The sequence below is a fragment of the Carcharhinus amblyrhynchos genome, chromosome 22 (genome assembly GCF_965287045.1).
Source record: "Carcharhinus amblyrhynchos chromosome 22, sCarAmb.v2.hapA, whole genome shotgun sequence".
Classification (NCBI taxonomy): domain Eukaryota; kingdom Metazoa; phylum Chordata; class Chondrichthyes; order Carcharhiniformes; family Carcharhinidae; genus Carcharhinus; species Carcharhinus amblyrhynchos.
In genome coordinates this window covers 6356004-6381271 of record NC_137345.1, presented here as the reverse complement: position 1 = coordinate 6381271, position 25268 = coordinate 6356004, and the positions used below count along the sequence as shown (strand labels likewise).

General features: G+C 42.0%; 1 protein-coding gene across 2 annotated transcripts in view; it reads left to right on the top strand.

The window, feature by feature from the left end:
* The window catches only part of tmcc2 (transmembrane and coiled-coil domain family 2), a 131544-nt gene that overhangs the window by 96155 nt on the left and 10121 nt on the right, over positions 1 to 25268 (top strand). For both annotated transcript variants that reach the window (XM_080209747.1, XM_080209748.1), the window contains 2 exons: positions 12229 to 12574; positions 16105 to 16693. In XM_080209747.1, coding sequence (XP_080065873.1) covers positions 12229 to 12574; positions 16105 to 16693 — 935 coding nt within the window. The remainder of the gene's footprint in view (positions 1 to 12228; positions 12575 to 16104; positions 16694 to 25268) is intronic.

Below are 25268 nucleotides of genomic sequence, written 5' to 3'. Positions count from 1 at the left end.
CGAGCAAAGACAATCCTCCTGTTGCTCTTTCAGTAGTGTTTTGGAATTTTTAAGATCCACTTGAACAGGCAAGCAAAACCTCAGTTTAACACTGGCTAAAAGCAAATTACTGCGGACGCTGGAATCTGAAACCTAATGAGAAAAGACTAGAACATCTCAGCAGGTCTGGCAGCATTTGTAAGGAGAGAAAAGAGCTGTCGTTTCGAGTCCAGATGATCCTTTGTCAAAGCTCCTCCGTTTAACATCTCCATGGAAGTGATACTTTGAACAATTTTATCACTGCCTCGGTACTGCACTGCTGAACAAGCTCAGGTTATAAGTTCAAACTCTAGGCAGGGTTTGAACCCACAAGCTTCTGAACTGGAGGCATGAGTGGGATAATCTGTGTTTAGCACTCTCAAATAATACTCAATGGCAGTAATGAAGCTGTCAGCAATCCAGCTTGAAGTTTGAGCTTGAAGTCCTGGTGTTTCGTCCCTGGAAGGTTAGGGGGTTTTAGTTCAGTTGGGCAATGTGTTCAGTGCAGTCTTGGGTGGCCAAACGGCCTTTCCTGTGCTATAATTTTGTGTTCATTCTCAATCTTTTGGCTCAAAACACACTTCGTAAAAATATTTTTAAAAATTCCGTAACAAACTATACAAAATTTTCTGCAAATAACAAGGCTTTTGTGTTTTGCTTATGTTAGAGTGTGAGGCCTCAATGAAAGAGAAGGGCATGGTCTAGAAGGGATTTAAATGCAAGGATGAAGGTTTTAAATTTAAGACATTGTGAGTCCAGGAATATTTATAGGTAGCAAGACGAATTGGCTTGAGTGTGGGATAAGATACGTTAACAAAGATTTGGGTGAGCTGAAATTTTTCAAGGGTTAAGAATGGGTGGATGACCAGAAGCAAGTCAAAATGGCCCAATTTGGGGCAGGGATGAGGGTTTCAGAGTAGGCGGACGAGCAAAGGGTAAATGCGGATAATGTTACAAAGGTGTAAGTAGCTGCAACTTTGTATGGTGGAGAAAAGTTTGGGTCAGATGCTTAGTCCCAGGATGAATGGGATGCAAAAGTTGCCATCAGTCTGGTTCAGCCTGAGAAAATGGCTCGGGAGGGTGAGGGTGCAGAGTTGATCACTGTGCTGAAGATAATGGCTGATATCTTGATATTTAGCTGAAAAAAGTGAAGCCTGACCCAAAAATGGGTATTAGAAACAAATTTTAAAAAAGTATTACTACTGACTTATTCCAAGGCCTCTGGAAGGGGACGGAGCTGGGTATCATTATTACCTCTGTGAAAGCTTAAAGAGGTCAGTATTGCATATTTTTGTGCACAACCTTTTTAAAAAAAATTAGAAACATAGTGCCTGCTCAACAATATGGTAAATTGCTCTTGCTCACCGTCAACATGCTCGGATCTACCTCTGACCAGCAACTCAGAGTCATCGAGGTTGACAGCATGGAAACAGACCCTTCGGCCCAACTTGTCCATGCTGCCCTTTTTTAATCCCTAAGATAATCCCAATTTCCCACATTTGGCCCATGAAACTCTACTACCACCTTTGGCAGCTTGTTCCAGACACCACCCTCTGTGTGGAAAAAGTTGCTTCTCTGGACACTTTTGTATCTCTCGCCTCTCACCTTAAACCTATGCCCTCTAGTTTTAGACTCCCCTACCTTTGGGAAACAATATTGACTATCTAGCTGATATGTGCCACTGATTATTTTACAGACCTCTATAAGATCACCCCTTAAGCCTTCTGCACTCCAGGGGAAAAATGTTCCAGTCTATCCAGCCTCCCCATATAACTCAAACCATCAAGTCCCAGCAGCATCCTAGTAAATCTCTATTGTACTCTTTCTAGTTTAATAATATCCTTTCTATAATAGGGTGACCAGAACTATGTACGGTATTCCAAATGTGGCCTTACCAATGTCTTGTACAACTTCAAGAACTTGACTGGATGAGAAGAATATTCTTTAGCCACAGCACTTATATCATATTTTGTGAATTCTGCAGGAAATAACTTGCCTTCTGACTCCCCAAAGCCCCTCCAACTACAAGGCACAAATCATGAGTGTCAAGAAATCCTCTGCATTTGCTTGGATGAGCCAATAGTCCAGAAGCTCAACACCATCTTGGGCCAAGGTGTCTACTTGATCAGGACTTTAAACATTTACTGCCTCACAACCAGTACACTGTACTATGTAAAAGATGTTCTGCAGAAGCTGATTAAGCTTCCATCGATAGCACTGTCCAAATCTGCAACCTGTACCATCCAGAAAAACAGGGCAGCAGACACATGGGAACACCACCACCTGCAAACTGCACACAATCCTGACTTGGAGCAATGATGCATGTTCCCCCACTCTTGCTGAGTCAAAATCCTGGTACTCCCTTCCTAGAAATGCTGTAGGTGTACATATGTCAGGCGTACTAAAGCGATTCAAGAAGGTGGCTCACCACGACATGAACAAATGAGAAGAATGCTGTCCTAAAGGTCTTGGACTTGGGTATACCATGGATGTATTCAGCATCATTTAAGCAATTGAATATATTACACTATTAAAGCACCTTCAAGACTCCCAGTTAACTATACTACGGACAATAGGAGAGTATCAGAGATATCGTCTTGTTCACAGAAATTTGCAATGATTGCATCAGCCTCCTCATGGTGCAACATTTCTACGTGAGAACACAGACGAATCCTCAGTATCCTGTCACAATCACAATAAGCAAAAGAAAAACATCCTTTTAAAGCACAGCATCAGTGTAAAGCGATACAGTAACATGAACCTTTTTGAAGCCTTACCTTAGAGCTTGCATTAAAAAAAACTGTCTGTGCTGACAATAAACTTGGTGATGCTTCAAGTTGTATGGGCCATTTGAAGTTTCATTACTTCATTTGCATAAAGTGGCACACGTTATGAAAACAGTTGAAAGTCAGCAAAATAGAAGAGGAAACCACTTCTGATGCAACCACTTTTTGCATTTAACATGAATCATTTATCGAACTTGTGATCTGGATATTAGGAAGTTCAACTAATTTCAGCTGTTTTTGTACAGCGTTCAGTGTGGTTTCCACCTCCTGCATTTTCACATCAATTATTCAATTTCTCCTGTTTATGTACGAGAGAAAAGATCTATACACTGTGGTTAAATAATTAGGTATGAGAAAGAAGCCATTCTGACTTGAAGGGTGGATCTTAGTCTGTAATCAGTGATGCAGCTGTGCTGCATACTCTATTAATGATAGGCATGCTGTGTCTTGAGCCATACTGACCAGTTCACCACCACTCCCCGCTGATCTTAAGAGTATGTACACCACCAACTTTCTCTGATCATGAGGAAAAAGAAATTTCACGGCAAGAAACTGAAGGTACAGTAACTCTTGGTGCTGAATTCTCTGGACGATGTAGGAACTGCCTGAGGATTACAGCAGCCTCTGCTGTTTCAGGAAACACTTGTGCTAAAAGAATGCTCTCTTGGCATCTACGTTTCTACAACATTGCTACTTTTGTTAGTTACATTTCGAAATTTCTGCAAATTTTTAGGGCCTCTTTCAGTGCCTAGAAATTTCAACTGTTAATTTTGCAAAATGTTTTTAAAGCACCCATTAAATCATGTAAGAGAATTTACGTTCAATTGTGGAGATACTGAAGTGAAAATTAATTAGTTGATCTCAATGCAAGCATGTTGTAGTGTTTTTGAATGGAAAACAAAATATGGTACTTGAGCGAAGTGCTGAAGAATTCTTATTTTTCGTCTTTTTTTTGGTCTTTGATATTTCATTCACATTATCAGTTTTAAATTACATAAACTTCCTGGTTGGTAGATTTGTATTCAATTAGTCAATGAAGATATAATTGGTTTTGATTGTGACATCTACAGTAAAACATTGCCTTGCCTGAAGCAGCAACCTGTTGTTGAAATGAAAGCAAATTACTGCAATGCTGGAATCTGAAACCAAAAGAGAAAATGCTGGAAAATCTCAGCAGGTCTGGCAGTATCTGTAAGAAGCGAAAAGTGCTGACGTTTTGAGTCCAGATGACAAGGTGTTTTTATTCTGCCATGTTTCCAGCATATTGGGTTCACTCTGCTGGGATCATAACCAAAGGGAAACTTATCCATGATTTGTAATTTTCACGCTTTGTGATCCAATTTTCTGGATTTGTCCATTCCATTTGTCACTGGTTTCCAGAACTCCTGAGACCTATTGATCAGATTTGTGGTGTCTATGCCCATGATATCAAGGCATGAATCTTTGGACTGTATGAATGTCAAATAGTGAACATTTACTGATGACGAGTCAACAGTAGTGCCACAGCTGTTTGCTCCAGTGCAGACCTGAGTCCACATAAAGACCAATTCTAATTTTGCAGAGACCAGAGAGTGATGCACTTTTCTCATACTTGCACTCCCATCTGTCATGGGCATCAACTATGATTGTTAGTACTGTACTTGCCCCTTTGAGTCACAGGATTGAATGAGTTCAAGTCCATTTCTGAATTCTGAGACTTAAGAAAATCAGGACTAGCACTCAGTGCAGCATTTCTACCGTAATGTACCAGTCAACAGGTGCTGACAGATTAGTCATTGATCTGAGACCCCACTTGTTCCCTCAGGCAGATGTAAAAGATCCCATTGGTTTATTTTGAAGAGAAGCAGGGAGTTGTCCCTGGTGTCCAAGCTAATATTTATCCCTTGGTCAACATCACTGAAACAGATCATTGCTGTTTTGCTAGAGCTTGTTGTGTGCAAATAGGTTGCCATGTTTCCTACGTAATGACATTTTTCATTGGCTGTAAAATGCTTTCAGAGGTCCAGTAGTTGTGAAAGGTACTGTATGAGTTCAAGTTTTATTGTTTTTACCATATTTCATCCAGTCAAATGTTTTGTACAGTTAGCTGCATTTTTGTTATCATTTTTTTCCCATTGGCTTAGACAAAAAAATGTTTTGCTGTCAAGTCAGTTGAGAGGTCAGCAATGATATTTTTTCCCTCATGAAACGAACTGCTGTGCAATTGCTCACATAAAAATATATATTACTCCTGTTATTTTCAAATGAGTAAAGTTGCCAGGGTGTGGTTCAAGTTTTTTTCTCCCTCTTGCTGGTCACTGTTTCTGAAGCATCATTCCATGCCATTGGTAATTTCTGGCACTTTGCCCAAATGATCATTCTGTATTCTCATGGTGAGGCCACAATTGATCACAAGCATTTCAAGAGACTTGTCGTATCCACTGGTGTATTTTCTAAGAGGAGTCACTGGGCAGTGACCATCAGTGGAAATGCTGGGTTCCCCTCACTGTCCAATTGTCCCCATTGCTAATGTATGTGAGATTTGGCAACTGGATGTATTGTTGGTGGAGAACAGAATCCTGGGATATGTAAAGAAGAGGTTAATAAAGTTGAAGTGATGCAAAAATAGCTTTTGAGCTGACTGGCCTTTTCCTGTTCCAAAGTGCTTTTTTTTCTGTTTTATTTTAAGTTTTTGAGGGCTAACATTCTTTTTGAAAATATAATTTAGATTTGTTTTTCTTAAACGAAAAACAAATGCCTGTTTATGACTCAACAATGTTGCGTACATTTCCTAGCCTGATTTTAATAAAAACGCTTGATTTGTACCATCAAAATCAGGTACTTGGTTGTTCAGCTGCTGTTGGGACCTTTGTGTAAACTGGCTGTGCATTCGTCTGCCTTTTAAAGCTTATCTATTGGTTGTGCTGTGATAAGGGAGCCTTGAGGGCACAATAGTAAGTTTCAATATAAATGGAAGTTACTTCTGTCTTTAGACATTGTAACTTAGGCCCTGTTACTTACCTTGAATTTGCCTCATCTGAAAGCCACAGTCGTAATTTTAAGAGCACATGGCTTATTCTTCTCTAAGGGAAAAATACTGGCATTCTTGCTTAGTAGCAATATAAAAGGAACAGCAATATAAAAGGTAGGCTTTTATATAGGCTTAGTAGCAATATAAAAGGATGCTGAGCTTAATTTGCCACTGACTCTATAGCCCACCACTGGATGAGTAGCCCAACACTTTGAAGCTTTCAGATCAGAATTTGAATAGTGCAGGATTATCATGAGGAAATGTTATAAAAACTTTAGCTGTCCAATTTTGCATGCAATCGAATGAGAAGGGGTCTCTAGAGGATATATAAACAGAGACAAGGAGGAAGAGGAACTGTTGATGTCGAGCACTATTTGGAGTTAAACTGTTGACTGCAAGATATAATGATGTGCAAATTGGTAAAAAGTCATGATCAGGACTGATGTTAGGGAACAACTCTTTACACAGAATTAAATAAAATCTAAAGCATAGAAAGGTGCTATTCAGCTCAGCTCGTCAATGTTGGTGTTTATACTTCATAAGAACATAAGAAATAGGAGCAGGAGTAGGCCATCTAGCCCCTCGAGCCTGCCCCACCATTCAATAAGATCATGGCTGATCTGCCGCGTTTCAGTTCCACATTCCCGCCCTCTCCCCATAACCCTTAATCCCCATCAACCCGCGTCTTAAAAATATTTAGCGAGGCAGCCTCCACCACTTCAACGGGCAGAGAATTCTGGAGATTCACCACCCTTTGAGTGAAGAAGTTCCTCCTCAACTCCGTTCTAAACCCCCCCCCCCCCTTATCTTGAGGCTGTGCCCTCTAGTCCTACTGTTCACACAAGTATCCTCCCACCAAACTTTGTCTAACTCCAACAGCATACATTTTGATTCCTTTAACAGTTGCTAATCTAACTTCCTCTTCAGTGCCTCAGTGCTATTCACCTGAACCATTCCATGTGGTAACTACTTCTACATTCTTGCTGTTCTCTGGGCAAAGAAATTTCCCCTGAATTCCATACTTGATTTATCAATGACTGGGGTGTTGGTAGTGGAGGTTGGAAGGGGGGAAGAAGGGAAAAAGAAACGCATGGTTCGACTGTCATGTAATCACAGTTCGTAAGTGAAGTGGCAGCAAAAAAAAATAGACTGGTATGAGCTGTAGGTTTCCTTCACAGGTTGATGTCGCAGCATGCTTGTGCATAACTTGGAAATTCTGCAAGTCCATGAATGCCAAGCTTGGCAAACCATTTGTGAGGGGTTTTTCTAAGGTTTGTTAATCAGGTTGAAACATTTCGGTTTGTGTGAACTATGGGGATAAGAATACAGAGAGAAATGTAGGCCTAAATGCCGGCTTCTTGAGCCTGATCCTCCTCCCATCAATGAGATCATGATTGACCTGTGACCTAATTGCAAAGCCCAATCCTTATACCTTAATAGCTTTAGATGATAAAAGTCTATCAATTTCAGATTTTGAAATGAGCAGAGGCCCAGCATCAGCTGCCATTTGTGGAAGATTTCTAAACTTGTTCTGATCTTTTGCATGTAGCAGCGTTTCCTAACATTGCTGAAAGGCCTGAATTTTCGGCTGTGTCTCAGTTTTAGAACCTCCAATCAGCTGAAATAATTTATCTCTAATCACCCTATCAGTTCATGTCACTATCTTGAAAACTTTGATTGAAGTCTTATTACTGTTGTAATTCCGAAGGAATACAACCGTAGTTTGTATATTCTTTCCTTGCACTTCAAACCTTGGAGTCTGGCTATCATTCTGATCAATCTATATTGCACTCCTCCCAAGGTCAGTTAATTCTTTCTCAGGTATGGTGCCCGGAATTGAACATGATAACAGAAGTAGTCAAAACAGGAGTAGGGTAATTCAGCCTCTCATGCCTGCTCTGTCATTGAATAGGATCATGGATGATTTTGTCTTGGCCTCAACTTCGCTATTCTCCAGAACCCTTCAACTCATTATTAGTTAAAAATCGTTACTTGCTCAAATTTACTCAATGCTCCGGCATTCTCCACACTCTGGAGTAGTGAATTCCATAGATTTACGACCCTTTGAGAGAAGTAGTTTCTCCTCATCTCTGATTTAAATCTGCTACCTCTTAGCCTAAGACTGTGATCTCTTGTTCAAGATTGCCCACAAGAAGCAGCATGTGTTCTGTGCCTACTTTGACAACTCCTTTTTTCATCATGTACATTTCAATTAGTTCTCCTCTTATTTTTCTAAACTCCAAAAAGCATAGGCCTAACCTGTTCAATTTCTTCATAAGACAAACCCTTCATTTCTGGAATCAACCTAGTGAATCTCCTTTGAACTGCTTCTAGTGCTACTACATTCTTCCTTAAATAAGGAGACCAAAACTAGGAGACCATAGTACTCCAGGTGCGGTCTTAGCAATGGCTTGTGTAGTTGCAGCAACACATCCTGACTTTTATACTCCTTATACCTTCAGCTATAAATGCCAAGTTCCATTTGCTTTGCTTATTACCTACTGTACCTGCAGACCAGTTTTGTGTGACTCATGCACAAGGACACCCAGATCCTTTTGCTTCAAAGCACCCTGAAGTCTCTTTCCATTTAGATAAATTGCCTTACCATTTTTTTAAACCAAAATGGATAAGCTCACTTATCCACGTTTTGGCCCACTCACCTAACTTATCTCTGTCCGTTTATAAATTTCATATGTACTTAGGGGAGGATGCTAAATTGGGGGACGGCTAGATACAGCCGGATTAGGCAGGAGCTTAGGGATACAGACTGGGATAGGCTGTTGGAAGACAAGACCACGTTAGGCATGTGGGAGTCTTTTGAGGGAAAACTGCAAAGAGCGCAGGAAAGGCACGTGCCGGTTAGGAGAAAGGATGGGAAAGGTAGGATTAGGGAACCGTGGATTACTAGAGGTATAGAAGACCTGGTTAGGAGGAAACGAGAGGCATATGTCAGGTCTAAGCAGCTGGGAACGGAGAGAGTATTGGAGGAATACAGAGAGAGTAGGAGGGATCTCAAACGGGGAGTTAGGAGAGCAAAGAGGGGGCATGAGATGGCTTTGGCAGGTAGGGTTAAGGAGAATCCAAAGGCGTTTTACTCCTATCTTAAGAACAAAAGGGTGGCTAGGGGTAAAATCGGCCCTCTCAGGGACAGACGTGGGGAATTGTGCTTAGAGGCAGAGGGAATGGGGGAGATCCTGAATGAATACTTTGCGTCGGTATTCACGAAGGAGAGGGGCTTGATGTCTGGTACGGTCATTGAGGGAGCGGTAGACCAATTGAAAGATCTATCGATTACGAGGGAAGAAGTGTTAGGGCTTTTAGATGGCATTAAAACTGATAAATCTCCAGGGCCCGATTGCATTTATCCTAGACTGCTTAGAGAGGCAAGGGATGAGATTGCTGGGCCTCTGACGAAATCTTTGTCTCTTCTTTGGACACAGGTGAGGTCCCAGAGGACTGGAGGATAGCGAACGTGGTACCGTTGTTTAAAAAGCGTAGGAGGGATAGCCCAGGTAACTATAGGCCGGTGAGCTTAACGTCAGTGGTAGGTAAGTTGATGGAGAGGATCCTTAGGGATAGGATTTATGCGCACTTAGAGCGTTGCGATCTGATTAAGGATACGCAGCATGGCTTTGTAAAGGGGAAGTCTTGCCTTACGAATCTGATAGAATTCTTTGAGGAGGTGACAAAAACGGTCGACGAAGGACGGGCCGTTGAAGTCGTCAATATGGATTTCAGTAAGGCGTTTGACAAAGTCCCTCATGGTAGGTTGGTACAGAAGATTAAAGCTCATGGGATATGTGGTCAGGTATCTAGATGCGTAGAGAACTGGCTTGCGAAGAGGAGTCAGAGAGTTGTAGTGGAGGGGTCTTTTTCTAGCTGGTGGTCTGTCACTAGTGGTGTGCCGCAGGGCTCAGTACTGGGACCTCTTCTCTTTGTAGTGTATATAAGTGATTTGGAAGAGGGAGTAGGTGGTGTGATCAGCAGATTTGCTGATCACACCAAGATGGCTGGATTGGCGGGCAGTGAGGAGCAGTGTCGGGCAATACAGCGGGATATTGATAGGCTGGTTGATTGGGCAGATACATGGCAAATGGAGTTTAATCCGGATAAATGTGAGGTGATGCATTTTGGCCGGAATAATGTAGGGGGGAGTTATATGGTAAAGGGTAAGCCCGTAAGGAGTGTAGAATCGCAGCGAGACCTGGGGGTGCAAGTGCACAAGTCTTTGAAGGTGGCAGTGCCAGTGGAGAGTGTGGTGAAGAAAGCCTATGGTATGTTAGCCTTTATAGGAAGGGGTGTAGAATATAAGAGCTGGAGTCTAAAGTTGCAGTTGTACAGAACGTTGGTTAGGCTGCATTTGGAGTACTGCGTCCAGTTCTGGTCGCCTTACTAACGGAAGGACGTGGAGACTCTGGAGAGAGTAGAGAGGAGGTTTACCAGGATGTTGCCTGGTATGGAAGGACTGGGGTATGAGGAAAGATTTCAGAAATTGGGGCTCTTTTCCCTTGAAAGACGCCGACTGAGGGGGGAATCTCATCGAGGTATATAAGATTATGAAGGGTATAGATAGAGTAAACAGAGGTAAGCTATTTCCTATGATAGAGACACGTAGGACAAGGGGCCACGGACTTAAGGTGAGGGGGGAGAGGTACAACACAGATATTAGAGGGAGGTTTTTCACATGGAGGGTAGTGGGGGTTTGGAATGCTGTGCCAAGTAAGGTGGTGGAGGCAAACAGGCTAGAGTCATTTAAGAGTAACTTAGACAGGCACATGACTGGAATGGAGATGGGCGGATATAGGAGATTGTTTTAAATAAGGGTCATTAGCATTGGGGCATCCCTGGTAATGTAAATGGATATGGTATGATAATAATGTTTTTTCTCTTTTCATTCACAGGTTTTAAGTCGGTCCACCTCGTGTCCAACGAGGGGCATACACGCGATGGGTCGTACTGGGGCTGCTCTTGGTTGTTCGAGATTGGCCTAGTGCTTCATGTCGTTAGTGTGCCTAAACTGGACCAGATACTGGGCAAGACGACAGCTCAGTGACTATCGCTGATTGCTGTGCAGACACGTGGATTTGGGCCGGTGTCTGTGGGAGTTTGCGCATTCTCCCTGTGCTTGCGTGGGTTTTCTCTGGGTGCTCCGGTTTCCTCCCACACCCCAAAGATGTGCTGTTAGGCTGATTGGCAGGAATAAGTTGTCCTTAAATCAGATTCCCTCAGTCTGGATGGCCATAAAACATTAGACAGGGGTCGTGGGTGGAGTAGGGGGACTGGTGGTGTTGAGATGGCGGCGCGGGCTCGTTGGGCCAAAGGGCCTGTTTCACGGGCTGATTATTGTTCTTTGTTCTCATTGGAACTTACTTCACACCTATGTTCGTGTTATCTGCAAATTTGGCAATAATACCTTCTATTCCTCAATATAGGTTGTAAATCGTTGGGCCCAAGGACTGAACCCTGTGGCACCCCATTAGGTATACCTTGCCAACCAGAAAAAGACCCATTTATCTTGAGTCTCCACTTTCTATCAGTTAGCGAGTCTTCTGTCCAAGATGTGATCTAAATCTAGGCTACATATTGATGTAGCAGGACCTTGTATTCTAACCCATTCCATTAGTGCTTTAGATTTTTTAACCTCTTTTTAACATTTCAGTCATCCATGTCCTCTTTGGAGCGTCACTGTTTCTAGCTTTTCGTCATTTACCCTGCTCCATCCTTTCGAAGACCACAATGGATAACCTCACACTTACGAACATTGCAATCTATTGTCTGCTTTGTTCACTCAATCTATTAGTATTTCTTCAGTTTTATGTTTCTGTATATACTAGCATTCACTTTTGCCTTTTGTTATCACAGAAGTCACAGGGTCAGTCCTTAATTTGTGCTAGAACAGCAGTGAGGGGATATTGCAGTCGACTTAGTGGGGGTGAAATTGATGTTCGTTAGTGATGTATGACAGTTTCATAGTGAATTGACTTCCTACTCTACACTTTAAACAATAAAAAAAATTGAATATGGTGTAAATGAAAACTCTACCAAATTACTGACAGTCCATTTTGTGCTACTGGCAGAGATCAGTTTCAGCACAATCATTTATGGGGACCAAAAGCAGTCTGGATTCCTGCCCTTGATTGCAGTTCAGTGACCCCTGCTGGAAAATGTTTGTATGGACACTCAACATGCAACAAGCATCAGACTTGCCCCTGATGTTCACTTCCCTGCTGATACTCAGTGTAATAAGCTCACAATTGAATGGCAGTGGTAGCTGGCTAAGCCGCAGGAGCCTGAGGAGTTGTACTCTGCCATGAGTCAGCACTTTCAAGAGAAGACTAGAGGAATTTGTAAGAGGAAAAGAATGTTTATGTTAAAAGTTGCATTAACAAAGTTTACTTTCTCTACATCTTTCAGCTTGAAAAGGGAGATGTGAGTACACTTAGTTTGCCAGCGAACACCAGCCATGGGGGCTCAGACTCCAACATCAGCCTTGATGTGCCTGATGGGACCCCAGATCCTCATAAGACGAAAGCCGCCATAGACCACCTTCACCAGAAGATCTTGAAAATCACAGAGCAAATAAAAATTGAGCAAACTGCACGGGATGATAATGTAGCAGAATATTTGAAGCTGGCTAACAATGCAGATAAACAGCAAGCCTCCCGTATCAAGCAGGTCTTTGAGAAGAAAAATCAGAAATCGGCACAAACAATCGCACAGCTGCACAAGAAGCTAGAACACTACCACAGAAAACTGAAAGGTAACATTGAGAACTAGAATTGTCAGTAATGGTGATATATTCTGCTAAGAGCCATTATGTGGGGGTGGGATAGGTGCAAGGGTTAATCTTGGTAACTGTTCACTTAAAGATGGGCATGTTGTTGATTTTTAAACTAAATAGGAAACTTTGTTATAATTAGTTTGTTTACGTTTTTGCCCTACCAATTCTCTCACTTGCTATTCTGAAAATGTGATTCACATTTACAATATTGTTGTCCCAGTGCTCACTGAAATAGTAATTCTTCATCTGTGGGCCCAAGCAGTAGATGTCAGCAGGCTTTCCCTGATGTCTGGGACAATACTGATTAGCCAAATCATTCCTTTCCCTAAGTTTGCATGCATGGATTTGCCAGAATGAGCCACTGATCAATGTAGAGGACATGACAAGTCTACCATAGCTTGTTTAGTTTGACTTTTAACACAGAAGGATAATTGAGAGAGAAATATTTTTAATTTGGGTGGCAATGGTGGGACATTAATTCAGCAGTTCTGTATCGCAGACTGCCCAGACTGATGACCTCACTATCTTAGTAAGTACCTGGGAAATTGGGTCAAGGAGCAAGTATGAGTAAGAACACTAGCTCCAGTTTGCTCAGCAACTCCCACACTGAATACTGGGTTCTGATTTACTTGCAGTTGTAAATGTTTTTCTGAAGATAATTGATGGTGGAAATGGATCATTCAGACTTTTCTGGCTAATCTCAGTTCAGGATTCTAGGAGGTTTTATCAAGAAAGATCAATCTATTCTGGACCATCTTTGAACCACCTGCATCTGAGTAAAGACATTAGCAAAACACGATTGGTTTTGGAAATTAGAGCTAACAACTCAAAGTGCTGAAACTTGCTATGTGCTGTTCCAGAATTTTCTGTCTGTTACATCTGAATAACACTGCTTTATAATTTTTTTCTTCCTTTTTCATCTTGAATAAAGATGCTAACTCAAACTGGGGTATTTTTGTGTCTTGCTGATTTCCGATGTCTTGCTCAAATGGCAACTCTTCATGTTGGCCTTTGCAGTGAGTATTGGCTATCTGTTTGAACATGGGGGACTGTGAACTGAGTTTAAAGTAGTCCTCGCTCCATGTTTGTACAGGTAGACATTCCTCAAAGGGTCACGTTAGCAAGTCGGAATGGGAACCTGAGCTGATTTAATTGCCATTCACCTCTCGGATACCAAAGCTGTTGCGCCTAATGTACACTGGGCAAGATCACCTAACTCAGCATAGACCAGAAATCCAAGTGAGGGCATTCTGATTTCAAGGGCTTTATTGGACCAGCTGGTTTCTATGAAGGTCCGATTGCCTGTGCGATTATTCTCATCTGTCGGGTACAAACAACTGATGCAGCTGCATGCAATTCTTTGTTTGCAGTCTTTTTATGTGCTGTGCTGAGGACATGGTGACAAGAAAACATATCCTTGCAACCCAGAAGGCTACTTGATACAAGAACTGGTGTTCAGATTAATAGGATGGACCAGTTCTGCTCAAAATCATTTTCAGCCATGTTTTGTTTTCGTCACACTAATTTCTTTCGATTTCTATTTCCACAAAGTTGTGGGTGTTGATAAATTCCCCCACCCAAAATAGAAAATGAAATGGAGAAATGGAAACTGGGGTTAGGAATTTATTGGAATTGGACAGTTTTAAATTTTCTGAAAATTTTCCATTTAGAGTAGATAGAAAAAAAAGTTTCTTTTTGGACTAACAGTCCCAACAATACTACATTTCAAAAAGGTTAGATAGTTAATTGCTTCAGAAATGTAACTCAAAATTAGAGTAATAAATATTTTTGATGTCGTTTGGAAGAACAAATGGTTCCCACCCCTGCTGGAAAAAGAATGAGCAGCATGATAACTACAGAGATCAGTGGAAGAGATTTGAATAGTCTAAATGCAAGAGTCAAATTTCAGATATGTGGCATGATTATTTTTGGAGATCGAGAAGAGCTTATCCTGAAATGTTCCTCTGGGCATAGGTGGAGTCTCTCACCTGGCTAGGTCACTGTCTGTGCAGAGTATGCATGTTCTCCCTGTGTCCACGTAGGTTTTCGCCAGGTGCTCCGGTTTCCTCCCACAGTCTGAAAGATGTGCTGGTTAGGTGCATTGGTCATGCTAAATTCTCCCTCAGTGTACCTGAACAGGCACCAGAATGTGGTGCCACGGGGGTTTTCACAGTAACTTCAATGCAGTATTAATGTAAACCGACTTGTGACGAAGAAATAAACTTAAATTTAAATTGTCTGATCTCTGGAAGGAAAGCATTCAATGGGGCCCATTAACTTTGATTTGCAGAGCTCTGGCTGTACTGATTGAGTTTGACAGAAAAATACTTTTGCCCCTGGCATGTTCACCATTAATATTTAAGGTTTAAGTCATTTGAAATCTAATGGCCACTTAAATTTAAGTAAGTACTGTTGAAGGTGGGAGGCATTAAGTTTGAAAACCTGAAATTCATTTGAACAATTTTGTTGATGAGAAACAAGATGTATGTTATTCATGTAATCTGCAGTCTAAGGTGTATGAACCTTCTGCTCTGGAAACTGAAGGGATAAATCCGACTTTAGTCTCATGGGAGAATGGCACAAGGCACAGAAGATTTGAGTTTTAATCCTCGGTCTATTTTGAGTTAGGGTTCGAGCTGCAGCTGGGGCATCACTATTTGCATCGGAGCTAAGATTGCTAGCATCATTTGAAGGCAGGGGATTCTGTTCCCAGTTGAACGCATTGATCCTTATGGCAGAGACCCTATATGCAATTGTCAGTTGAGAGCAACAAAATAGTTTTACAATCTAATCTTGTACACGAAATGGCCAATTGAACAAGTCGTTAGCTGTATGCTGAGCGCCGCCTGTCAGCCCTCTGTGGAATTGCAACTAGGCATCAGCCACAGAATTAAAATGATTTGGGAGATAAAGAAAAGTTAAAACTAAGTGAACGGATAACTTTTTGGCCTCATATGTGCCAAGTTCCTTTTGTGTTATTTGTCTCATTTAAAATGGAATGCTACCTGTGGTTTTGTTTACTGTGATTCTGGATTACCTTTGATTTGATTTATTATTTCACATGTATTAGTACACAGTGAAAAGTATTGTTTTTTGTGCTAAACAGCCAAAGCATACTGTTCATAGAGAAGGAAAGGAGAGTGTGCAGAATGTAGTGTCATTGTCATAGCTATGGTGTAGAGAAAGATCAAGTTAATGCACGTAGGTCCATTCAAAAGTCTGGCAGCAGGGAAGAATGATTTTCAGCTATGATTCTGATGTCTAATGAGAGAGGCTTGTTGCGGTTGTGGAAAATTACAAAGCTGCGTTAGATGGTACCGATAGATGCAGGCAGTATGAGATTATTGAATGTCAGGGAGCAGGTGTATGTCTCTTCACTTGTAGTAGAATATGTGAGGATCTAAATGAGGACAAGGGAGCATACATGAGTCATTGTGTATTTAAAAAATTGAAAAGGCTAGATTGTACAATCATTGTTTCATTCATAATTTTTTGATGAACTTTTACAGAGATTGAACAAAATGGTCTTTCGAGACAGCCAAAGGATGTTCTACGGGACATGCAGCAAGGTCTGAAGGATGTGGGTGCCAATGTCCGAGCTGGCATCAGTGGATTTGGTGGAGGTGTGGTGGAAGGTGTGAAGGGAGGCCTGTCTGGTCTCTCTCAAGTCACTCACACAGCAGTAGTCTCCAAACCACGGGAGTTTGCCAGTCTGATACGAAACAAGTTTGGCAGTGCTGACAACATCGCTCACTTGAAAGACACGCTGGATGAGTCACATCAGGAAGAGACCACCAGGACTCTGAGCGGGAGTGCTACACTAGTGTCAAGCCCCAAGTATGGAAGTGAGGATGAATGCTCCAGTGCAACATCTGGTTCTGCAGGTGGGAGTAACTCTGGGGCGGGGGCTGGAGGCATGGGGAGCCCTAAATCGAATACACTGGACAGCCATCATAACAATTTCGATACTATCCTGGATGAACTTCGTGAAATTAAGGAAAGCCAATCACATCTGGAGGACGCAATGGAAGACTTGAAAGGGCAGCTACAAAGAGACTATGCCTACATGACGCAGTGTTTGCAAGAAGAACGATACAGGTATCTAGCTTCTTAAAGTTGATGTATTTTGGCTTGACAAACAAGGAAATGGGTGTCTGCTAGTCATGAATTTCAAATGCCCCAGCAAACTTTCTTCTCCTCTCCCCTTTTATTTATCCCAGTTCCCACAGCATGCATGTTGCATTTAGGAGAAAAGTGGTTTACATGTTATGGTAGCCATGTCAACATATTTGATCTCATTCCTAAGACAACAGCATTGGTGCATTCAGGCTTCACTGATAGCTGTGAAATGTGATAGGCCATGATGAATGATTCTGTTTCGCCTCAAAGGTCAGTAAGCACCCTTTCCCAGGGCAATTTTTGTCCAGTTGCAGTTTAGATGATATCTGACTTTCAGCTATTGTGGTTGCTTTACTGTGTTGTCAACGTGTATGTTCACCAATTTGAAGAAAAAGCCCCTTTCGCTCCATGATGAGTGAGTCACAACAGGCTCTTCGGTCAAATTCCTTTAAAGATATACCAGGTCTCTCTGGGGGTACATCTCAGCTGCACATGGTATGCACTAGATTTGAAATAGCACTAAGCTTGAGAGAGGGGAATTATAACTTGGACATCTCTTCCTAATCATTCTCTAGTGATCCCTGCAAAATTGTGCATGTGGGTGGAAGTCAGCTGTCGACAAGATTGAGTGACAATTCCCGCATTGCTCACATAGTCATATAGAGAAGTCATCTCTATTATTATTGGCATCTGACAGTCACCCTGCATAAATGAGAGCCTTCTGGAGGAAGAAGGGAGACAAGTTGGGCTGAAGTTTATTTGGGATTCAGCAGTCTGATGATTTGATGTACGCATATTTAGTCAGGTTAGATTACTAATGTTATAGCGTGGTATAGTAGCACAGTTCCTGAGCTGACAAGTACACCGACATCACCAGCTGGGTTTGTGTGGAAGGAAACCAATTTGAGTATAAACTGGACTTGATCTAAACTGCTGCCACCACCCATAACCTAACAAAGGAATGACACTGGTCCTTCAAAATGTTAAAACGGGGCAAACTGTACAAATGCTCACTATGGCGGCACGGTGACACAGTAGTTCGCACTGCTGCCTCACAGCACCAGGGACCCAAGTTCAATTCCCTGCTTGGATCACAATCTGTGAATTTGCATGTTCTTCCTGTGTCTGTGTGGGTTTCCTCTGGGTGCTCCAGTTTCCATCTACAATCTGAACGACATTTTGGTTATGTGCATTGACCTGAACAGGCACCAGACTGTGGTGACTAGGGGAATTTCATAATACTTCATTGCAGTATTAGTGTAAACTTTACTTGTGACTAATAGATAAACTTTTACTTTGTGTACATATTAGAACTAAATAACTGTGACCTGGACTAATATTAGCTCTGTTCGGTTGAATTTTAACACAGTTTGGCAGAGACCAAGTTCCAGAATCATATTACATGTTACCTGCTGAGAAATAATGTCCAAATTAGTGAGCAGATTTGAAACAAATGTGCTTTGAACAGTTACGTCGTTTCCCCATTAGAAATTAGGGACAAGAGCAGAGGATGAGAAAACAAAACAGTAAACTTGAAACGACAAAGAAGCCTCAACTTCACAGGACCAACTGATGGTCAGCTGAGGGCTGACTGTGGTTGTCCACAGAGCAGGGTGTGTCCATCAGGCTTGGTTGAGAAGCTTGCTATAAAAGGCTTGGATGTGTTGGATTAAGGGTTGCAGAGGGTTCATGAGAAAAGAATGTGAAGAATGCAAAGGGGAGCAGTAATTGATTTAATCACCAGTGTTGTAGTACCTTGGAATGTCTGGTGGTGGTGCTGCCTACCAAAGGCTTCCACAAGTGCCTTGGCTCCACCCAACCATTTCAATGTTGTGCACTTGCTGGCAATGTACGTCAGAAATGCACAATATCTTTGTTTCACATTTGTTTGTAGTGGTGCTCTCATAAAGCAAGTTGTAACCTTTGTGAGGAAAAGTAACACTGATGCAGTCAACCATTTTTGGTTTCAAAGGAGAAGCACATCCACTTAGCTTTGCCTTTTATGAGCTTCTCTTTGTTTAAGCATCTGCCATATTGAAACTTTTCAGCCAAGTATATTGGCACTAATGAAAATTAAGTTAACAATCTAAAAATTCCAGTTAGTATGTTACTAAACTTTACCTGCCATGTCCCTCCACACACTTACTATTATTCCCTCCTACCCTATAGTCATAGAGTCATAAAGGTTTACAGAATGGAAACAGGCCCTTTGGCCCAACTAGCCCATGCCGCTCGTTCTTTTTTTAAAACCCCTAAGCTAATCCCAATTGGCCCATATCCCTCTATACACATCGTACCTATGTGACTATCTAAATGCTTTTAAAAGACAAAATTGCACCCACCTCGATTGGCAGCTTGTTCCAGACACTCACATCTTCTGTGAAAAAAATTGTCCCTCTGGACAATTTTGTATCTCTACCCTCTCGCCTTCAACCTATGCTGTCTAGTTTTCAACTCCCCTACCTATGGGAAAAGATATTGACCATCTGGTTGATCTATGCCTCTCATTATTTTATAGACCTTTATAAGATCAACCCTCAGCCTCCTATGCGCCAGAGAAAAATCCCAGTCAACCCAACCTCTCCTTATAACTCAAACCATCAAGTCTGGGTAGCTTCCTAGTAAATCTTTTCTGCACTCTTTCTAGTTTAGTAATATCCTTTCTATAATAGGGTGATGAGAATTGCACACAGTATTCCAAGTGTGGCCTTACTAACGTCTTGTACAACTTCAAAACATTTCAACTCGTGTATTCGATGTTCTGACCGATGAAACCAAGCATGCCGAATGCCGCCTTCACCACTCTGTCCACCTGTGACCCCACTTTCAAGGAGCTATGAACACATACTCCTAGATGTCTTCTGTAACTCTCCCCAGTGCCCTGCCATTAATTGAGTAAGTCCTGCCCTGGTTCAGTCTAGCAAAATGCATCACCTCGCATTTATCTAAATTAAACTCCATCTGCCAGTTGTCAGCTCACTGGCCCAACTGATCAAGATCCCGTTGTAATTGCAGATAACTTGCTTCACTGTCCACCATGCCACCAACCTTGGTGTCATCTGCAAACTTACTAACCATGCCTCCTATATTCTCATCCAAATCATTAATGTAAATGATTTTTGGTTTCAAAGGGGATTAGATTAGTGCTGAAATATGGATTCAAGGAAGCCTAGATCCAGTCATAGAATCCCTATAGTGCAGAAAGAGGCCATTCGGCCCATCGAGTCTGCACCAACCACAAACACGCCCAGGCCCTATTCCTGTAACTCCATGCATTTACCCTACTGGTCCCCCTGATACTAAAGGTCAATTTAGCATAGCAAATCGACCTCTGCTAACTTCTGCCCTAATCAAAAGTTAGAAAATTGCAGCACACTTGCTCCGGCTGTGGTCAACTAACATCATTTAAATGGAAACAAGATTATGTGGATACTGGAAAATCAAACTTCTGGAAGTGCTGTGCAGGTCTGGCAATCCTGTGGAGAAGAAAAACAGCACTAGCATTTCAGATCAATGATCTTTTATCAGAATTGCAAGATATAAAGAGACAAACGGCAAGCACAAGAGACAGGAAAAAAATGGGTCATGAAGATGAGGTGTAAATGGAACCAATTGATTCTGGGGCTTTTCAGCCCACCTGCATTCTCGTGCTGTGCAAACCATCTTCTCTTTGTTAGATTATTTATGCTTATCCCCCTTCTTCACTATTCTGCTATAATTATTGATGCCTCCAGACCGATCTTCCATCTCTCTAACCCAGCTTCTGTTTCTGTACTTGTCCTTTTCCTTATGCCCACATCAATTTACTCTTGCCGTTCACTCAAACTTCTCTCATCTGTTCTTTTCTGTACCCATTTAGGCTTTCCCCCTCCTGTAAGACATGGGAGCAGAAGTAGGCCATTCAGCTCATCGAGTCTGCCTCATCATTCAGTGAGATCATGACTGTTCTGCTGTGGTAATGCTCAACTCCTGCCTTATCCCCATAATCCTTGATTCCCTTACTGATTTAAAAATCTGTCTATCTCAACCTTGAACATACTTAACACCTGGCCTCTCCAGCTCTCTATAGTGAAGAATTCCACAGACTCATTACCCTTGAGGGAAGAAATTCATCCTCTGTCTTGAATGGGCGACCCCTTTCTTTGAAGTTATGCCTTCTGGTCCTTGACTCTCAAGGGGAAACAACCTCTCAGCTTCTATCCTGTTAAGTCGCTTGATAATCCTATGTCCCAATAAGGTCACCTCTCATTCTTCTAAACTCCAATGAGTACAGGCCAAACCTATCCCCATTTTAAAAAAAATCTTCCAAACCCAGGATCAACCTAGTGAACCTCCTTTGAGCTGCCCCCAAAGTATTCCTTTCCTCAGATAAGGGGACTAAAATTGTTTGTGATACTCCACATGAGGCTTAACTAGTGCCAAGTATAGTTATAGTAAGACTTCCCTATTTTATATTCCATTTCCTTTGAAACAAAGACCAACATTACATTTATCTTTCCAATTATCTGTTGAACTTGCAAGCTGGCATTTTGTGATTTATGCAGGACCCAAAATCCTTCTGTGCTGCTGTTTTCTGCAGTCTTTCTCCATTTAAATAATATTCAACTCTGTTATTCTTCCTACTGTAAGAAGTCCAACAGGTTTATTTGGTAGCAAAAGCCATTAGCTTTCGGAGCACTGCCCCTTCATCAGGTGAGTGGGAGAATAGAACTCCCACTCACCTGATCCGAAAGCTAGTAGCTTTTGCTACCAAATAAACCCGTTGGACTTCAACCTGGTGTTGTGAGACTTCTTACTGTGTTTACCCCAGTCCAATGCCGGCACCTCCACAGCATTCTTCCTATCAACTTGCATAATTTCACTTTTTCTTAAATTATAAGACACTATCTCCAACACCATGGGCTCTTATCTAATTAAGTAATCTTTTATGTGGTACATTATCTAGCACTTTTCAATATACTTGGAAATCCAAGTATGTTGCAAAAGGATACGTTGGCCTTGGAGGGAGCACAGAAGGTTCACCAGGCTGATACGGGATGAGGGGGTTAGTTTATGAGGCGAGATTAAATAGACTGGGCCTGTACTCGTTGGAGTTTAGAAGGCTGAGCGGGGATCTTATGGAGACTTACAAGGTAATGAAGGGGCTAAATAGGGTAGAGGTAGAGAGATCCTTTCCATTTAGAAAGGAAACCAGAACTAGAGTGCACAGCCACAAAATAAGTAGGGGGGCGCAGTTTAGGATAGAGTTGAGGAGGAACTTCTTCTCTGAGGGTAGTGAATCTCTGGAATTCTCTGCCCATTGAAGTGGTGCAGGCTACCTCGTTGAATATGTTTAAGTCATGGGTAGAACTGATCCACTTCAGATCAGCCATGATCTTATTGAATGGTGGGGCAGGCTCAAAGGGCTAGATGGCCTACTCCTGCTCCTATTTCTTATGTTCTTATATTCCATCTGCCAAGTGTTTGCCCACTCACTTAACCTCTCTATATCCCTTTGTTGACCCCATGTCACCCTTGCCATGTTCCTTCCCACCTATTTTTGTGTCATCCGCAAACTTGGCAAACTTCCCTCATCCAAGTCATTTAACACATTGTAAATTGCGGCCTCGGCATTTATCCCTTTGGCACTCCTAGTTAGAGATTGCCACCTGAAAATGCCCATCTTATCCCAACTCTGTCTTCTATCAGTTACCCAATCCTCTATCTGTGCTAAGACACTACCCCCAACACCATGGGCTCTTATCTAATTAAGTATTATAAGAGGGATGTGGAAGCATTGGAAAGGGTGCAGAGGCGGTTGACCAGGATGTTACCTGGTATGGTGGGAAGATCTTATGAGGAAAGGCTGAGGAACTTGAGGTTATTTTCATTAGAGAGAAGAAGGTTAAGAGGTGACCAAATTGAGGCATACAAGATGATCAGAGGGTTAGATAGGGTGAATAGTGAGAGCCTTTTTCCTCAGATGGTGATGGCTAACATGAGGGGACATAGCTTTAAATTAAGGGGCAGTAATTATAGGACGGATGTCAGAGGTAGGTTCTTTACTCAGAGGGTAGTAAGGGCATGGAATGCCCTGCCTGCAGCAGTTGTGGACTTGCCAACTTTAAGAGCGTTCAAATGGTGAGTGGATAGGCATATGGATAACATTGGAATAATTTGGGTTCAAGGGTCATTAGATTGGTTCCGCTGGTCGGTGCAACATCAAGGGCCGAAGGGCCTGTACTGCGCGGTAATGTTCTATAAGTAACCTTTTATGTGGTACATTATCTAGCACATTTCAATACACTTGGAAATCCAAGTATGTTACTTCAACTGATTCCCCTGTATCTATCCTGCTGGTTATCATCTCAAAGAATTCTCAGGTTTGTCAAGATTTCCCCTTATCCTGACTCTGCTTGATTTTATGTTCTGTATTTCTAAATAATTACGTCCAAGCATTTACCCAATTCCATGTTAAGCTAACTGACCTATAGTTGCCTGTTTTGTCTCCCTCCCTTTCTGAATAAGGAGGTTACATTGGCAGTTTTCCAATCCTCTGGAACTTGTCCAAGATTCTTGGAAGATTATTCCTATGCATTCACTATCTCTCTAGCTTCTCAGATTGCATCGGATAATAAAACTATCAGGTCTCGGGGACTTAATGGCCTTTAGCCCCATTAGTTTCTCTCGTACTTTTTCTTTATGATGGTTATTGTATTTATTTCCTCTTCTCTTTCTCTCCCACCACCCCCCACTTTTGCCCCTTAATTATTTAGTGTTTTTTGTCATGTTATTAGTGCCTTCCCTCTGAAGACTGATGCGAAGTACTTATTAAACTCCTTTGCCGTTTTCTGCTTCCCCATTATTATTTCTTCAGTCTCATCCTCTAAGGTATCAGTGTTCATGTCGGTGCCTCTTTTTTTATCCTTTTGCTATCCATTATTATATCTCTTGCTGGTTTACCATCCTAGCTTATTGTCATCCTCTTAATTTTGCTCATCTTTTGTTGGTTTTTAAAACTTTCCCAATCCTCTGGCTTACTGGTAATCTTTGCCACACTTTTTTGTTTCTTTTTTGATTAATGCTATCCTTGACTTGTGTGGTTAACCATGGTTGATTTATCTCCTTCTTGGAGTGTTTGTTCCTCACTGGGTTATATTTGTTCTGAGTCATGAACTATTTTCGTCAAATGTCTGCCATTGCTGATCAGTAGTCCTTTCTGCTAAACTCCTTTCCCAGTCCACTCCAGCCAGCTGCCCTTCCTTTGTACTTTTATTTAAGTTTAGCACAGTTGATTCTGACCCATCCCATTTCTGATGTCTTCCAGTTCTAGTGAAAGATCATTGTTCTGAAATGTTCACTCGTGTTTCTGTCTACATAGATGCTGCTGGCCTGCTGATTTATATTGAGTATTTTCTGTAACTATATTTTAATCCCCTTGCATTTCTTCCATATAATGCACCCATCCATTAATGCAGTACAGTTTCTTGTCTGATGCAGCATCAAACCTGCCCGTCACACTTCATTTCAGACAAATGTGTTATTCAGACAAAATACCTTCCAGCTTATTAGCTTGCTTAAATTCTAAATGTTCATAAAAGACCACAATAAGCAATGTTATGTATGGTTTCATACTCTTAAAAAATGTCTTGGGCATTAACCCAATCAGTTCTTCTGTTACTTTACCCCCAGGCCTCACTCAACCCCTTCTCTATTTTCTAGATTTCCTGTCTTCTCTTTCATCCAAATTTGATGATCCACCTGCCCACCACCCAGACTTCAACCTCTCCTTTGTTCAGTCTGTCACATCCACTCCTGAACCTAATCTTTCCTGCCTGTCACACCCAACTCCAAGCTTCCCACATTCCAGCTCCAAATCCTCTTCTGCCCAGCTTCATTGAGTGCCCAGTAATGGGGAAAACCACGTCAGCTAAAAATTCCCAAAACCAATGTGCTACATACTTTCTCCTTGAGTACCTCACTTGCAATTAAATGGGATGCTGAGATTCGCCAAAGACTGAAAATCAAGCACACTATAGCTCCTATAATTTATTAAATATAATTGGACTGGGGATGAATTTTGCAGCAAATTGGCAATGTGTCAGGCTGAAATCGGTGCGTTTGTCCACAGAAACGGTCAGCTTTTCCTCACCAGATCTTATATTTTGGAAGCATTGTTTATACTGTCATTTTAGTGGATAGTGTCTGGTAGAACCAGTAATTCTGGCTTCACGGAGATTGAGACGCCATTTTTAAAGGGCAGCCCAATCTCAAAGTAAAGTTAAAGGCCTCCCCATGGATATCAGGACCTCCCACTGGCGGACAAGGGGAACACCGAATTCCCAGTTTCAGAGGGACAATCTCCTCCTCTCATCATTTAGTGATCCAGGCATCCCACAGAGGCATTAGGGTGACCTGACCCACTTCCCCACTTTCCCCAAATGGGGCTCCTCAGAGGGCCAGCCCCCAGCAGTGTCAGCGGTTGGCGTTGCTAGATTGGGACGTGCCAAGCCATGCCCCTCGCCACCATCTGTTTCACTGATATCCTTTTGGGAAGGAAATCTGCCATCCTTAC